Consider the following 17905-nt stretch of genomic DNA (forward strand, 5'->3'; position numbering starts at 1 on the left):
CATTCGTGCGAATAATAGTGAATACCCAACGAGGCGAATGATGAGGCTTTTATCGAAGTAAATACAAATAACAAATAAATATCTAAGGATTATTTTTATCTTGTATGTTGGCTAAGTATTTTTCTGAAACTTATTCGGTGACGGTTACTAAAGTGTAAAGTTGTTTATATTCTACAGTTTCTATGTTTAATTTAATATTATTAAAACCATCTTTATGTCGTAATGGAATAGGCGTTTGGTGTCTACTTAAGCTGAAAATAGATAAAATAATTGCAAAACAAATCATAAAAATTAAATTTACATAATTTCATTAATTTGAAATTATTAACATACTTGTAGTTAATTTGTTTTAAATAGTCCAAAGGCGCATATTTGCCTATGCCTGGTACATTAGTTTCCACGGACAAGTTTGCAAAAATTATCCTGAAAAGATTAAAATATTCTTTCACAAACTGAAAGCTACACTGTTCAGAATGACATGACGATCAACCCGGGATCAAACATCCTATATTATTTTTAATTTGATTTGTTCCAATAATTATTTTTAATTGCAACTTCATTAATTAAACATACTAAATTACCTATAGAGTTACGTAAGGATTTTCATAATTTGAATTAAATATTAAGTACCGTCTGTACATGTCTATGTAATCATCGTCTTCATTCCAAGCCAAGTTCGAGAATCCATTAGTTCGCACAAATTGCTCAGGAGTTAAGGCTATGGCTCCTCCAAATCTAAGCAAAAGGAAAAAAATAATGAATATAATAGAAGAAGGTACTATAAATTTCACTTTCATATCAAATTATGAGCAAAAACCTGTGGGGTTTTCTAGAATCATATATAAGCCGTCGAGGATGCGTGCCACATTTATACAAGTTGCGGGTATCTTCAGGCACAATGTATGCATCGTGGAAGATTATGCATTGCCATCCTTCTGGACGTTTGGTTTGTGCCACGTCAAAACCAATATTGTATAACTGTCCACGTTTGAATGGAGGCGAAGCATTCACTTGAAAACAGAATTTATTTTACATCGTTGTTTATAAAACGGGATCTCCCGGTCTATATGTATGTATTCTTTTGGATACAATACTAAAAACGATACGGTAGAAACTAAATCTATTCGTTTATAATATCACAGAATAACAATTCCTATGAAATAAAAAATAAAAAATAGATACAATTTAGTATACTTATTAATTGAAAATATTTTTTGAATTGTTTATATATGGATATAATCTAAATAGTTAGGTACCCATTACTTTAATGTGCCATACCGGTACAATGTTTCATGGCGATAGGAACTATAGATAAACAAATACTGGTGTTACTTGAATTTTGCCTGTTAATGTATTTGACACGAAACCCATTTAAAAAAGCAATTAGCATTATCTTAATAATTGCGGTGCATTTAAAGTAATAACTACATCGATATTGGTGCCGGTTAATAATTAGCTGTGTTATTGTAGACTCACGTTTATAAATAACAAATATTTGATATTCCAGTAATTGTTTCATCAAAAATGGATGCATATAAAATAAGAAGCTTCCCAAATAAGTTTTCATGTGTCTGTAAACAAAGTTATATTCGTATACATAATCAAGTCCCTCTAAATTTTATGAATAAGCATAATACAAGAAATGTAGGTACTTTTTTTTTTAACTTGTCCAGTGAATAATAAATAATCGCAATTCGCATGGGATAAAAGGATTTTCTAAATAGTCAATCCTACTAAGGCTTAGTTTCGGCCACAATAAATGTATGTATATTTAGATAATTTGTAAACAAATAAGCAAAAGCAGGTATATTCGATTTAAAATATTCTGAAAGGAATTTATTCGCTGGACGAAATAGCCCTGCTCCTAAACCCTTCTGCATCCCGTAAGCCAGAATAAATGAAATTCGCATATGAAACTTCGATACCTGGCGAATAAATACTTCGTGAGGAATTTTTAGGTAACTAAAATGTATTAAATTCTCCGTTTTACTCTTGAATAATTGCAGAAACGATTTGTAATATGATTAGTAAATGGTAAGATAAAATGAAGTTTGAGAAGGTACCCGGAAAGGTGCCACAAAGGGATGGTGTATTAAGAAAGGTTTGAATGAGGTTTCAATAAATATTATACGCTCACTTAATGAAGATAGACACTTTTATGCGACGAGGATAGTGAAAGTGGTCAAAATACATCATACTTATTAGTTCCATGTATTGGTACGATGATGGCTGCATTTTGCCTAGCGATACTGGCAGAAGGTGAATGAATACCACCAGATACAATGTCTATGTACATGTTTTCAATGCCGTACAATCCAACAATAGATTTGTCTCCAGGAACGGGGCCTGGAATTAGCGAGATATAAGACGAATAATACGATACATTAGTCGTCTTACGTCTAGTCTATCCAATGTAATAATTCTTCAACTTAAATCTGTTTATTTCCATATTTCCAATACATTATACGATACATTGTCAAATAAAATGAAAACAGTTTATTTCATTCATTTGATAGAGTAAAAATTGCAAAAATTATACAATCAGTAATTAATAATAGGTACTAGGTACTTATGTACACGTTAAAAATTACTATTCTTTGAAAACATTTAAATAATATATTGGTAATACTTAACTAAGTTAGGAGGAATCAATGGGCATAATTCGTTCTTTTCTGCCTCATAGTTCTGGAAGTAATAATATAACCCATCTTTCGCCAAATGATTTTCCGCGGGATCTGATTTATTTGACACATTGCTTTCCCGCGTAATGTTCTCACCACAGATAATATTATTGTATAAAACTTTCCAGTTTTGGGAAATGTTGACAGGAAGGATTCTAATATGATCCGAAGTAAATCTTCAATAAATAATATACAATTACTTATACAGGAAAAAATAACAACAAAAAAATTTAAATCCGTAAAAAAGAAAAAATAATTATACCCACCATTATTAGCACATAAAATATAATCATTTATAATGTGGTAATAAACTATGCAGGTAATAAATATACATTGTAGGTATGTTAGTTTCGGTATATAACGTATAAATTAAAATTAACTTACTCAGAGTTTTTGGAATAATTTGTTTTTATTTTCGAATTTTCTTTTTTCCATATTGTGTAATATATTGAACAACATATTTGATTCAGAACACATATGACTGCCGCTACGAGGAAAATAAAAATAATTCTTCGTGTAGTTCTGGATTGTAACATCGCATTCTATAAATAATTATTGCAATTAACTGAAAATAGTATTTTTAAGACTACTTTGTTATAATAATTATGAAGGAAGTCTTTGTTTGATACCGTCAAAAGTAGATACCTAATCACAGACAAAATGAGGAGAGAAATGTTGACAGCTCATAAATTTGTTAGATATTATAATTATTATATTATAATATTTAAATTATTGCTTTAACTACAATCGCAAAATACTTATAACAATTTCACAATTATTTCAATATTAAGTAAATAAAAATGTTATGCTAATAAAAATAAAGACCACAATACACTCGGAGCAAGTTAATTGCTCCGAGACAATACATTTTTGTTACCGTACTGGTCGAATAGAGGGTAGTTGTATAAAAAATCAAACGACAGCGTCATTTTATTGTCATACAGAGGAAATGGAATTTTGGGAGCGTCGAACACGTAATTTCATTTAATATTTTTACCAAATTTTCGAAAATGCCGAAGTACTACAGATTTAGAGCTACGACGCCTACACGGAAACCAAAAAGGAAAGAAAAGGAAAGGGACCGAGAAATCGAAAGGTACTTAATTATACATTTAATTATGCATATCATCGGAATGATTGTATTGAAATGAAATGTTATTAAAATTAGTTTTATAATGATGTTTCGTAGTTTATAGTAGTTTTCACTATGTAATCAGTTTTATATACATATAACCGTCTGTTCCCTCAAACGGGTAATATCTACGTTCCGTACAATAAGTGGTACCTACCTTATTACTGAGCTTTTACTGACCGTCTGTATGTTTGTCACGAGTCTGTATTGCATGTATGGTGGTTACCGTGTTGGACAGTTGGAATATCCAGAGAAGATTAATTGTAGAACGTACTAAAGTAACAAACTTTGAGAATTAGTTTATTCAAATAATAACTAAGCAGTAAGCTAATACACTCATGTAGCGCGTGTGTAGGAAACTCAGCACGCCAATTATTATTGAGATGGTAATCGTTGCTATTTTTTTTTTCAGGAATAGAAATGAAGTCGATAGCAGCTGGCTGGATTTAACATTTGCATGCACGCCGGCGCCTTCTTGGTACCTGCGACGTATTGCATGGCGCGAATCACCCCATATGATGGGCCTTCCGCGGCAACTGGCAACGGGACTTCAGGCTTCTTTGCAGAACAGTAATCGGCCAATATACGTTTTTAAATTTCTACAACGGTTTGCTCCCAAGATATGACACGGCTGTATTGAAATGTCAAAATTTCCCGCTAATTTTTGACCTAAAATTACGTCATGACGTAATTTTTTTTTATTTTTTTGAGGTTGTCTTAAACAAGTGAAAGTTCAAGTGTCCTATAGTTCAAACGAAGTTTTGATATGTTATCGTTTGAATATATACACATTATACTTAGTGTTAAAAATTAAACTTGTGACTTTTTTCTTCGTTTTTTTCACCGTCATTAATTATATTTTTATTAAACACACAGCGCCAAAATTTATTAAATAAATTAATAAAGGTATGTAACTACCATATAAGTCAATATTTTTAGAAATCACAAAACTACTTACATTTCAATTGATAGTCAGGCTTATAAAACTAAGAAATAAGAAGTAATAAATTGGCCTCTTGGAGACTTCATATGAGAGCGCTTATAGGTATAAATGGATACTAGACGCTTTTACAAAGATTTGTCAAGTTTTACAATAATTTATACCTACGTAATTAATATCAAGCATTAACTAAGTTTAAAATTACTAAAGGAATAAATGATTTAATTCTCTAGGAATTAAGTTGCATTTCTATGTTTATTTTTGTTTGCTTAATTATTAATATCTACTACTCATTTATAGAAGTTGCGTCAACATTCTATGATTGGAATAAATCAGGCAGTATATTCCGAGTCTCTTTTAATTTAAAACCAGCGATCATTTATTTTTAATACAACTTATTTCATATCGAATATCGGCTATTTACCTGATATCTATTCGTGATAATGCGAACTAAATAACGCGCTGAATGGCATCTGAATGGGGATATTTATATAGTGCTTCTAATAAAAGATACCAATTAACAGGAGTGCTAGCAAAAAGCGAGGGAAACTAATTGCAATAAGAGCTAAACATCTGGTGCATATCGATTTAATTACTTGCGATGGACGACCGGAGTCGGTGGAAACATGAAAATCTCTAACGTTCACTGTGTGCTGTCCACTCGACGGTTTATTAGCGAAAAAAAAATATGCGCTGTGTTTACTTAATAAAGTTTGTATTGCATTTACGATTATTGGAATACATTAATATTTAATGCAGCCTAGAACTTTGTTTACTTACTATGAATAATTGGGAAGTTTGATTTTTCTGTAGTAAAGGGCTTAAATTACAAAACTTATTTTGTATCTTCACCATTATAACAAGTATAAGGATAAAATATTTTCCTTAAAACTCTAATACATTTCTCCATAAATATATATTTCTTAAAGAGGAAAGACTGACGGTAGACGGTTATTTGAAGAAGTAACGCGGCCAAGGATATGGTTATTACTTTTTGGCGCTTTAATATGTATTACACATTGAAACGCATTAACATGTAGGAATTATGTATTCAGATAATATGTTAGTTATCTTGTTTATCAAGAATATGAAACATTTCGTGGAAATTTTGATTGGAACGTGAACAAAATTTTGATACACATCCTCCCGAAATTAGTTGGGACTTGTACGATGTAAATCCAATTACGAACGGTCCGAATTTAGATTTAGATACGAGGAAACAAGTTGTGTTCTACATATTGTTTATAGCCATGGAAACATTAAGGTGTCGTCGTCGCCGGATCTAATTTTTTCTATAAATAGTATAGGAGAACTTAATAAAAAGTAATTTTTCTGACTTCTGAGGCAGTCGATGGTAAAATTATGTCGGTTCATTTTTTGTCTTTCTCTTTCGCGGCCCTTGGCTTTTTGAAATCCCTTTGCTCATATTTTTTCAGCAGCACATTATAATAAATTGACGTATCGTTCCCTTCAGATTTTATCGAAAATACAATTGAAGCTATGTTATTCCGTGTAAAGCTTTTAGCAGTTTTGAGTTGTTTGAGACAGGTCGTAATGAACCGCACATCAAAACAGTTTGGAAATATTGAAAAGTTTTAAAATATTTTCACGGGAAAATCCTTTGATCAATTCGTGCGGGTCGTTCCCCTTTCGTAGGTATAAATATATGGTATAACTCTCATTTAAATAGGTCACGAAGTGAATGTTAAACAATTATACTAAAAGATAATGTTTAAACCTAAAGCAAGTTCTAAATATCAAATTATTCGGGTTGCAACGTATCAAAGTACTATAAACGAATTTTTAACTGAAAGCAAAAAGCAATTTCCACCATTCCAATTTTTGATCCAATTGAAACTTGCGTGAAACAAGTTTAATAATAAGAAATCGGTGACCCAGATAAAAATATATCGCCATATTTTTAAGGAAATCTGGCGGATATCCAGCAGTCGTTTGAGTCCGAATTATGTGGGCGGTATCCGCGATTCCGAGTTCATATAAGGTTTAGTTTTATGAGTTAATTTCCATATTTTGTTTATAATTTTGTATAAAACGTACCTACCTGTATTATCTCAAACCTTATCTAAAGGATGAGACGAAGTAACTTAGCGGTAGAGCTTTTAAGATTTTCCTTTTAATTAAACCTGAAATAATTGTGTAAGATCTCGAACACTCGTATCTCATCTGAATTTTACGAAATCCGTTTGTCATATATTTGTCCCGTGCCCGGAGCAAGGACTTCATAACGAGAAGGGTAATTTCAAAGACTTCGAAATTGTCCTTTTCATCGGCGACCTTTGTAGATCACGCTTACAACATATTGGACATTGTCTGGAGACTGGAAGGGAACCGCTTGTTGAAGAGATTGGTATTTGATTAGAACTCTCGTATCTATTTTATTACGTTGGTATACTCTTTTATTGTCAACTTTATAAAATAGATAATTTTTTAATTTTTTATCATAATACTTATGTATGACAAAAACGTAATTCTGATAATTCCCTGTCGTAAAGGTTGAGGTGCCGAGAAAGTTTGCTAGTTGCTACTCCGTCAACTTAACATAGAGGGCGATAAGACAAGTTTTTCCATGTTACCCGTAAATACCTTACCTATAACATTATCTCTAATTCTTATCATAGGGGACTTATCTTTTATCATTTATTCGTTAAAGACATATAGACTAGAGTAGATAATTTTTGAAACAAAAAAAAATCGCAGTCGGATGAAACCCATTATAAAAGGAGGGGAATATGATAAAAATGTAAGGAAAAATAAATTACGGTCAATCCGAGTTCGGGAAGCGGGAGGGGGGAGCTTTTAAGAGAAAAAAATGGTTGCTCTCGATTTCCGACAAAACTACAAGTCCTATAGAAAAAAGTTCAATGGCAAAGTTGTAGGTAATTAAAAGTTCTACAACTTTTGTATTCACAATTTTTTCACATAACCTCAAAATTTAGGTGAAAAATTCAAAAAACCAAGTTTTTGGTCTTTTATTTTTATCTACTTCAAAATTTATTTTTTTTCTACGAAATTTGGTGGAAACTTACTTTATTATGTCCCAAATACACTGTAATTTATTTGATTGAAAATATTTATTTTTTCGCCTTATTTTGAATTAATACCAAAAAAACAACCTAATTTTCAATCGAAAAGTCACCCGTCAAAATATCAGCTTTTTTCAAAAACTTGGGGTGCCTTTTATTTATTGAAATCTCTACTTTCATATGGTGTAAAAAAAATAAACACCACCATAGTAAATGTTCTCAGGAAATGCATACAAACAGTGTGAAAATTAGCTTTTACTAAATCAGGCACACTTCTCGAACTACCTGAAATGTTTTTATCGACATCATTTTGCTTTTGAATATGCTGTAAAATATTAAACTTAGAACAGATAATTATTTTTCTTTTGAAATATTACCGAAAAGCCGATACAAGAGAAGATATAGAGTTCAAGAAGTGTGCCTGATTTAGTAAAAGCTAATTTTCACACTGTTTGTATGCATTTCCTGAGAACATTTACTATGGTGGTGTTTATTTTTTTTACACCATATGAAAGTAGAGATTTCAATGAATAAAAGGCACCCCAAGTTTTTGAAAAAAGCTGATATTTTGACGGGTGACTTTTCGATTGAAAATTAGGTTGTTTTTTTGGTATTAATTCAAAATAAGGCGAAAAAATAAATATTTTCAATCAAATAAATTACAGTGTATTTGGGACATAATAAAGTAAGTTTCCACCAAATTTCGTAGAAAAAAAATAAATTTTGAAGTAGATAAAAATAAAAGACCAAAAACTTGGTTTTTTAAATTTTTCACCTAAATTTTGAGGTTATGTGAAAAAATTGTGAATACAAAAGTTGTAGAACTTTTAATTACCTACAACTTTGCGATTGAACTTTTTTCTATAGGACTTGTAGTTTTGTCGGAAATCAGGAGAATCCATTTTTTTCTCTTAAAAGCTCCCCCCTCCCACTTCCCGAACTCGGATTGACCGTAATTTATTTTTCCTTTTATTTTCATCATATTCCCCTCCTTTTCTAATGGGTTTCATCTGACTGCGATTTTTTTTATCTTTTCATTATTTTTAAACTCTTCTACCCCAGTCTAATAGGATACAATTGAATATGTGGCTTATTTTATAGGTTGGGTAAATCAAAATATTGATATTTATTTTGAGGCTTCCGTCGTAAAAGGATATCATTCATTTCGTATAGCACGTTTCGTGAAAAATTCCAAAATTTTACGATAACGAGCGGTCCCAGGGTATTTATCTTCTATCCTCTATAAAGTGTTAAATTGTATTTATTGTAAGCAGGCAATACCGGACGGTTATCAGGAATTTATACGACACAGCCGGTGAATAGAATGGAGTCGTTATGGAGATTAATGTTGTAATTTTGTGGCGGGTTAGTGGAATCCGCTTTATAGATTTAAGATCTTTGAAACGTATATTTTATTGGGCTTTGGAGGAAACATTGACTCGCTTTGAATAATTATTGAGTTGTTACAGCGGAATTTAGATGGAGTGATTCGAGCTTGGGGTACAATTTGGTGCAGGTAATTAATGAAATGTTTCGCTTGGAATCTGTAAATACCTAGTCTTTTTTGTTAACCGTTATAAAATAAGGTTAGAATTATTATAAGTATAGAAATGTAAACAGTTTATTTTACGTCGGTACAGGCATTTGAGTAGGTATAATATGTATATTCTATAGTAGGTACAGGCGAGTGCTGATTTCTTACTGGTTGATTTGATGAGTATGTTTTTGATCGAATTGATGTACCTACCTACATAAACTTAGGAAAGTATTAGTTGTGTTAAATCAATTAGTTGTGTTCATAACATAACTTCATTTAAAAGTAGATATAGATTATTAAATATAAACAATTTTTCGTCCCAAAAATACATTCATCCAGTTTCACATTATTGTATTCGAATCAAGCATTCAATATTCAAAAACAAAACGGTTGCCATATGTAATACCGTTCTAAACTTTATCATTTGTGACATACCTACTCTCGCCAATAGGTACTTCAACTTAAAAGTGCTGTGTGGAGACAAGGAAGTATTCCGAAAAGATTGAACTTTCAAAGTCGTTTTGTCAAGCCTCCACTCGCTACGAATCTCAATAGTCTCTTTAGATATTATTTTTCAGGGAATTTAACATTGCTAAATAGGTATCAAAAATGAGAATGGAAAAATTATAGGTAGTAACTAATAAGTTATGTGGCGGTTTTAGTAAATGATTTATGCTCGAGACCGTATATTAGTTGCTGATTATTGGCATTCACACATCGAAGTTTTTGCTCATACTATTTTTACTATAGTTCTTATAAAATAAATTATGACAATTAATTTATTTAGTGTTCGGTTTATGAACTGCTTTTTGGTATTAAGTTTTTATCAGATGTTTGTACCATACGTCTTATTATTACGCATCCTTCCTTTGAGAAATTTAGCCAAACAAATACAATTTTTTGTATCTAAAGTAGAGAGAACTTAAGTATTCCTCATCCCTCTAATCCTGTATCCTATAGTATTACAGGTACAAGATAGGTTAATGAGTCTTGGTATAGCAAAGCCAGACGATCCTTGATGACTATCGATTTTGCATCGAAGTAATGGTCCATTATATTACATAGAAAGCATTGTTATGTTGATACTAATATCGACTATGGTTTTATCGAAGCGTTAAATAATAATGACTCGATGTTACTAAAATTTCCCTCGTCATTTTGTAGGCAGCTACTATGTAATATGCTGGTAATATGTATCTATTTATCTGAACTTAATTAAGGTATATTGTACTAATATGTTCTATATTGTACTAATTCGTTTTTTTTATTGGTGTGAGAGGAAAAATTATAATTACATAAATATACTTGAAACCAAAAAATCTTCTGGTTAAAAATGCTTTCAGATCCATCATAGTAATACAATATTATGTTGATGATTCTTCTTTCTTTTCTAAAAATACGGCAATTAGTCGCTCCGTAGCACCACGTAGCACCTTCAAAGAAACAACAATACCTCCTTGTAAATTAATTAACTATGTATAACGTAAACTGAAAAATATGCTTGTATTAAACACAATAACTTACATAAGTTTGTCCAAACTATGGTAATTAAAAAGCTATTAGCCAGCCAGACATTGTTTCCAAAGGTTTTGGAGCTTGTGTTGGTACCTACATGTATTCAATACGTAGATTATTATTATGATTATGTGTACAGCGATGAAAGGACGTTACTGTTAACTATTTGATTGGCATCCAATAATATTCAATGCAAGGTATAGTGTATCATCTAATGTTAAGGTAAGTATATTGATCTATGGCGTGCTTGCAACGTGAAGGCCTTCAATCAGAAGTATGAAAAGGCTCAATAAGCAAGAGCTCGGAAACAATCATCAACCATCACACATTAAAATTTTATAAAAAACACGTACTTCACATACCTAAGCCAATCGGTAATGAAAAACTAAAATGAACGTGTAACGTGACGATACGTAGACACTACGCACATTGACCAATGTCGCTGATGGAAAAAAAAGCGTTATGGAAAAAATTATTACTAACTGTAAATTCTACATAAATACACTTTCAAACAATATAACATCTTGCCTTATAGTGATCTACTTACGTTCTATATTATAATTTATATAAATTAAATTTAAATTAAATTTAAAATAAATTCATAATTTAAACTATACTTCTAGAAATATAGCTAAATATTTTAAACTCCACATATTAAAACGGCCGCAAACCACGTTCGCTACAAATCCGATTTTACAACATGTCGGTTTGTTCATTCCTGCAGAATTAAGAGCCACGAGTTTCGTTTGAAAACCATTTTGCGAACGACGACCGAGGAAAGCCTATTTTTAGCGTACCTTTGAACGGCTTATTTTGGGTAATGTTTGTAAAGTTGGTAATTACTAATTAGTAAGTACTGAGCTTGCTGACGTAGAGTTAACATTCGTTAACATTTGTGTTTAATATTTGTGACATAATATTTGATGTCGGTGCTGTGGCCTGTGATACGATACAAGTTAAGTATCTCTTCAGCTTACCTAATATATCCGTGATAACTGATACTAACTACTATTAAGTATTCTGTGCTGATACGATTGTTTCGATACTGATTATTTATATACCTGTATTTAAATAATGAATTATTTGCTATTTGCAGTCAACCAGAAGATTATTTTGTCTTAGGGCGCGTACCCACCGTGTCGTGACGACAGATAATCGTGTAGTTTTAAGTGTCGTGGCTTATATGTTTAAATGGAGGTGTTCACATTTAGAACGACACAATTTACTGTCGTCTACGACAGTTTCTGCAGTGACGACACTTTGTCGTGACAGTGGGAACGGAAAGCACGACAGTCGTAAAACGATAAAAAATATTGACGACAAACAATCGTTATAATGGGAACAGGTAGAGACGACAGTCGTCGAACGATAAATTAGTCGTTACGACATAGTGGGAACGCGCCCTTATTGAAACCTGACATTTTTATGTGTATTGTTTATAATCAGATCAGTTCTGATCATTCAGTTTTTTTTGTATGGTTTTATAATTATTAGAGCTCAAAGATATTATTTAATTATATTTCTGCAATATATAAAATGGTAATTCCGCAAAGTAAACCTAGTATGTACTGTATATTATTTTATAAGGAAAGGAAAGTGAGATTAGGGTCGTAAAACTAATGCACTTAGCACATTGAATTCGGTCCAGTATTTGCAAATTCTGTTCCACGGTCTCAATCAGAATGTCATACTAGGTTATCTAGGAATTGAGACCTTAATCTTTGACACCTTGTTCAATAGCAATTTCCATCTCATGACTCATCGATCAACTTTAATGAGATGAAACGTTTGCCGACACTCGATTTGTCTTGCATTCAGTCTACATGTAGGGGAAAATTTGATTAGACTTAGCGAACACTAGTTGTATATAAGATCTTTGTTTAATTTAATAAACGTTGATATAGTAGTTTATAAAGAGCAAATCTTAGATATGAATATTGTTATGTTCAACTATATAAAGCTGCTTATTACTAGGTCAGTACATACCGCGATCAGTTTCTGTAACGAACCAAATTGTCAGAAAAAAAAATAACTATATACTTACTCAATATTCAAAATTAATTTTTTTTTTACAAACATTAAAGTATTTTTTGAAAAACTTTTCAATATAACAAATAACATAGTTATTGCAGTTACAATTTTAATCACCATAAAATTCAGTGTAAGTATGAAATTCTTTTCCAAAGAACAAGTGAGAGGTTTCTTGTAAAAATACAGTTTTCAAGTGCAAAGCATACCAGATGCTTGAACGCAATATTAAAAGTCTGGGAAAATGTACAAAGTAGACGCTTTAAGACGATACACAAAAAAAAATCCACTGCTTGGCGGGCGGAGTCTAATAGCTCGCTATCGCGAACGCGGGTGTGCGCGAAGTCATTCTTGCAAACTCGCCGCGCTGCCGCTGGCCGACTCGGGACAAACATGTATGGAGTCGTCAAACAGTTATAATATTGTTATACATTTATTCAATTGTTGATTTATTGGTTTTATTTTCTTGCTTATAAACAAATAATCTTCTTTCCAACAACTACTTAGACATTATTAATAATTATTATTATTTCGTAATGTTTACTTTATTACAAAATAATACAGGTTATAAATAATCTTTTAAATAACAAAAAATATTGTTACTCTGAAAAAATGAAATGGTAATCAATAACGCGGACTACTGAATTGATTTAGATAGAATTTGATGCTGACGTAGATATTACATCATGCCCAGAAATGAAAGGTACTATTTCTGAAAGAAGTTATAAACCCTAATTCTTCTCAGTCAAAGTCAAGAGTGGAAGATATCACTAATACAGTAAAACTGATGCGAAACTTTGGATGTTAATTTGTATATTTTTTTTGTTAGTTGTTACTTAATCACGTCAAGACTACATTACCAATTTTGATAAAATATAGCTAATTGCCTGGATTTACACATAGGATACTTTTTATCCGAACTGAACACTTCTGTGGGATAAAACAGGATTCACGATATAACCTAATTCCAAGCGGGCAAAGCCGCGGTCGGAATGATATTTTTTTAAATAGAAAAAATGTTTAAAAAAAAACACAAAATATATTGACGCATGTATTTATTTTTTGCACTCTATTATAATTGTAATTATTCATTACAAATAATCAAAATAAAAAAGCCAGAACAAAGTTAGGCCCTGGTAGGGTAGGTAGGCAGGTACAGCAATGTGAGACGAACACTGGCTTATTTATACCAATAATAATGTTTTATAAACATTAAATTAAGTTTACAATAAAAATACATAATATTAGCTAATGTGAAAACGAATCAACCAATCATCCCACAACAATGAAATGTGCACACAAATATTCATCCAAATCGGTTCATGTGATTAGGAGGAGTGACTGCAGCGCCATCTTCCGGGCCCAATTGTGTTTCCAGATCACCCAGGAACTCAATTTAATATACTTACACAAAATTTTTCGAAATTAAAACTCACATTACTATGTAAATATGAATATAAACCTGTTTTAGTACTAAGCAATTTCCCGCACAGGTGTAGTAAGTATAAATGAAATAAATATCAACATCAAATTCTTTATACAACATACTTATCTACCACCTACTAAGAAATGTAATTCTTGAAATTTTTTCGTATTTTTTTTAAATCTAATACTACTCCAATGAGCTCCTGTTCCATATCACGTCCGCCATACTTCCACTAAGTTCACCATGATTTTTTATTTCTTTGCACTTTGTTGCTTTTTGCTAAAAATGGAATCATGCGATAAAACCAGTAGAACGTTGATAACATACATTTTTGACTGAATAAAGGTACTTACGAAGGAGTGGGTTCACATTGTGAACAATCAGTGGGTTTATTTTCCTTCTGGATTCCGGATTTCTGAAAAGATTATCTATGCTATAAATGAAAAAAATCTTACACATTCGTTATGTACTTAAAACAGGGGTACATATCAAACATCGTCTATAATACAATTATCATCAAATTTAAAATAAAACCAACTTCTTCATTAATTTGTTCCAATTGTAAGCATTCTTTTTTCTCCAACCTTTATGTTTCTTCTTCTTATTTTCTTTATTGTCCCCATTTGTCTCATTTTGTCTTATCGTGTTGTCACCCTTTTTTACGATTGCGCGAGCGACACAAGTTCCCCGTGTGACGGCCGTAGCGGGAATGACTCGTGCAGCGATCGGGGTAGGAAGGTACAGGGCGGCTCTCGCTATATTGGCTGGTCGCGCGCTAATTTCAAGTATTTCTTGTTTATTTCAAAACCATCGCATATTTCAAAATTCTAAATCGGTAGACGTATAGGTTGTATATTTTATAGTTAATATCCAAAAAGTCGTAACTTTACGTTTGTTATTTTGAAGATGCCAGAGATTATAAAAAAATAACAATGAGAACTTTGTATTTTTTTTCTATCGAGAAAATATCATGGAATCATGTTTCTAAAACGGTAGACGTATTGTGTTACTATTGAACTTTCTTGTCAAGAATTTTCATCACGACAACTTTAATAATATAAAAATTACGAAGGTTTGAAAAGGGCCGTAAATGTTAGAAAAATTAATTCATCACCTTAAAATCAAGCTGGCCACGAGAATAATTCTTGGTTTTGTGAAAAAATATGTTACATTTACGTTTATGAAAGTAACTCGATACTTTGTATATTTTTACACAAAGCGTAGGTACATAGCTAGTATGTACATAAATTATTAGACAAAAAAGAAACATGAACCCTTTCGTAGCGTATTTAGGTGGGTATTGATATTGAATGTACCTACCTATACATGATTTTCTTTTTATCGTATTATCTATTCATTGGCTTTAATATTATATTTACCTAAATTATATTACATATTATATTTATGATGAAATGGTTTTTTTAGGAAATCGATAAAATGAGCTGCAGGCAGGAAGATGCCTTTATTTTTGAAAATATATTTATATTTTAAACCAAAAGTATATTTTACCATTTTATTTATTTTCTCTTGTGTTAAATATTTAATGTCAGGCTAATTGAAACCATCGGAATCCCGAGTAGTATGATTACAATAATTACCTCCCTGTTCAATCTAATTACAATGAAACAGACAGCACGTTCGCGTGAATTGTGAATGCAGCGCTTTTTGTGACGTATTCTGGCTTACATGGCTTTAAATGTCGACATCCATTGCGCTTAATTCCACCTTTTATCGGAAAATCGTATAAAAATGGAATGAAGCTGGATCAGCGATTCATTACCTGGAACGTTTTTATCTCAGTGAAAACGTTTGGATCATTGAATTTCTTGGAGCTTGGAACTTTTTACAGACTATAAAAGTTTGAATTCTTTTTGTGAATTCAACGTTGGTTACGTGAGGAGGTAGATATATAAAAGTATTGTTCTACTTGCGAAATGAAACATGACTTTATTTCGTTCATTTTGTCCTCAGTGATGATATGATGATCTTACTGACTGCGATCATTATTAATAACTGAAGTTCTGAAAAACGGATAGGTAGGTACCTACCATTCTTATTATTCTGTATTTTTATAGCATACTTTTCATAGTCTGATTAAATGAAGTTATAATACAATGTAGGTATTAGGTGGGTTAAGTACTTCTACAACTTTAGTACTTGCCTACTCTGAAATTTTGCGGGAGCTATTAGATATCAATTGATTAAACGGTTAAAATGATATTTTTTTGGCATAAACCAAATAAGGCTTATAAGCCATATTACACTCAGTTTAAATAATTGTCTTGGACTTTCTAGAGCTCTAAACTTCATCGTTCCTATAAAGTTTTGCGCATTTTTCAAATTCCCCGCAGTACGTTGTCAGTTTTATAAAACTGTTTCTAGACGCCACCCGGCACTTTGTACAGAGCCGCCCAAGTTTTATGCACACTTAACAATATGTTAAGTTTCAGCATTTACAAGTTAACCAATATTTTTAAGATTTAATAAAAATATGTTTTTAAAAATGGATCCATTCAATAAAATTTTCGAACTCTTTTAAAACCTTCGTCATTATTAAACTTTGCTCAATTAATTAAACATCGTCTTTTCAAAGAATTAACTTTCTTTTCATTCTGTTTCAAAAAAATGTTCGCAATTTCTTTGATTTGGGTAGATCTTCTATTTTAGCAGTAAGTAGGTATTATTACATACTATCAAATAATTCTGTAATATCGGTTAACAATGTAATGTACATGTTGTAGTAACCTTACCAAAGCAGTCGTAACCTTATATTTCGTTATAGACTCTTACATTATACGTGAGTATGAGTTATGAACGTAATATCTAATTATTAATTAGATAGATAATAATACTTGATAATCTGTGATTCTAGGTACCTACTCAACAGACAAAGAAAATCATCGAAATCGATCCACATTCACTTGAACATTTCGGAGTCGGTAGGAAATAATTAATCGTTACCTACATAAACTATGATACTGTATAATGTACCGTGTGACTTTCAATATAAAGTTCGACGTAGTGAAGAGGGCAACAAGGCAATGCTTCCGGCGCAAACACTATCAAAATCTAGGTCACAAGCGACTCTAAAAAGTGTTCATCTTCCTTTATGAAAATTGTGCAAACTTTAATGAGTATTTCGATTGAGATACTCAAACTGGGATGGCGGGAACTGTTTGATTTTGATTACGTTCGCTGGCGGTTACGGAGATAGCCAAGAAGATTATAGTTATATAAGGTTCTTGTATTTTGAAACTTGTGCTGGTGTTAGGGAAATGACTCCCTATGACGGTAAGACCTGTAAAATCTGGTCACCATGTAGACAGTTTAAGTTCTAAGCGTCGATTAGATTAATATAAGTTTATTATTCATTTCTGTTAGCATTGAACCGAAAAGAAATACTTAGTTCTTTATTTTTTAACAATTAAGTACCTAATCAAATTTCTAAACAAATGATCACCATGTCTAATTGTTTAGATTAGTTATATTTTAGCAGAATATCGTGATTCCATTGAATATTCGAGGATATCCTTTGTTTCTAACAAAGCTTTACTTCAACAATGAGAACTTTTAAGTTGTTACGTGATCACCCACCTCAGTAG

At 31.5% G+C, this 17905-nt stretch overlaps 2 protein-coding genes and 1 long non-coding RNA gene across 4 annotated transcripts in view; 1 reads left to right on the top strand and 2 right to left on the bottom strand.

The window, feature by feature from the left end:
• Positions 1-37: 37 nt before the first annotated feature.
• LOC149481200 (beta-1,4-galactosyltransferase 4-like) lies at positions 38-3279 on the bottom strand. Its single transcript, XM_089705688.1, has 8 exons — positions 3066-3279; positions 2636-2857; positions 2199-2348; positions 1477-1571; positions 818-1010; positions 631-735; positions 334-423; positions 38-251 (listed from the first exon to the last, which is right to left on the bottom strand). Exons 1-8 carry the CDS (start codon positions 3215-3217, stop codon positions 131-133), a joined length of 1128 nt encoding a protein of 375 aa, XP_089561814.1. The 5' UTR covers positions 3218-3279; the 3' UTR covers positions 38-130.
• Positions 3280-3599: 320 nt separating this feature from the next.
• Positions 3600-17905, top strand: part of LOC149481201 (uncharacterized) — a 169143-nt gene continuing 154837 nt past the window's right edge. Inside the window, exons 1-2 of one of the 2 annotated variants that reach the window (XM_089705676.1) lie at positions 3600-3777; positions 4226-4695. In XM_089705676.1, the coding sequence (XP_089561802.1) occupies positions 3692-3777; positions 4226-4439 (300 nt within the window). In that variant the 5' untranslated portion in view covers positions 3600-3691 and the 3' untranslated portion in view covers positions 4440-4695. Of the gene's footprint in view, positions 3778-4225; positions 4696-17905 lie in introns of those variants that run through there. The other variant, XR_016316894.1, reaches the window with a different exon arrangement.
• LOC149481202 (uncharacterized) lies at positions 13915-15420 on the bottom strand. Its single transcript, XR_016316960.1, has 3 exons — positions 14842-15420; positions 14657-14718; positions 13915-14582 (listed from the first exon to the last, which is right to left on the bottom strand). It is a non-coding gene; the product is annotated as an uncharacterized LOC149481202 (long non-coding RNA).

The sequence above is a fragment of the Colias philodice genome, chromosome 17 (assembly GCF_061535455.1).
Source record: "Colias philodice isolate Cphi_HAF_F1 chromosome 17, ilColPhil1 Martin Lab GWU primary, whole genome shotgun sequence".
Classification (NCBI taxonomy): domain Eukaryota; kingdom Metazoa; phylum Arthropoda; class Insecta; order Lepidoptera; family Pieridae; genus Colias; species Colias philodice.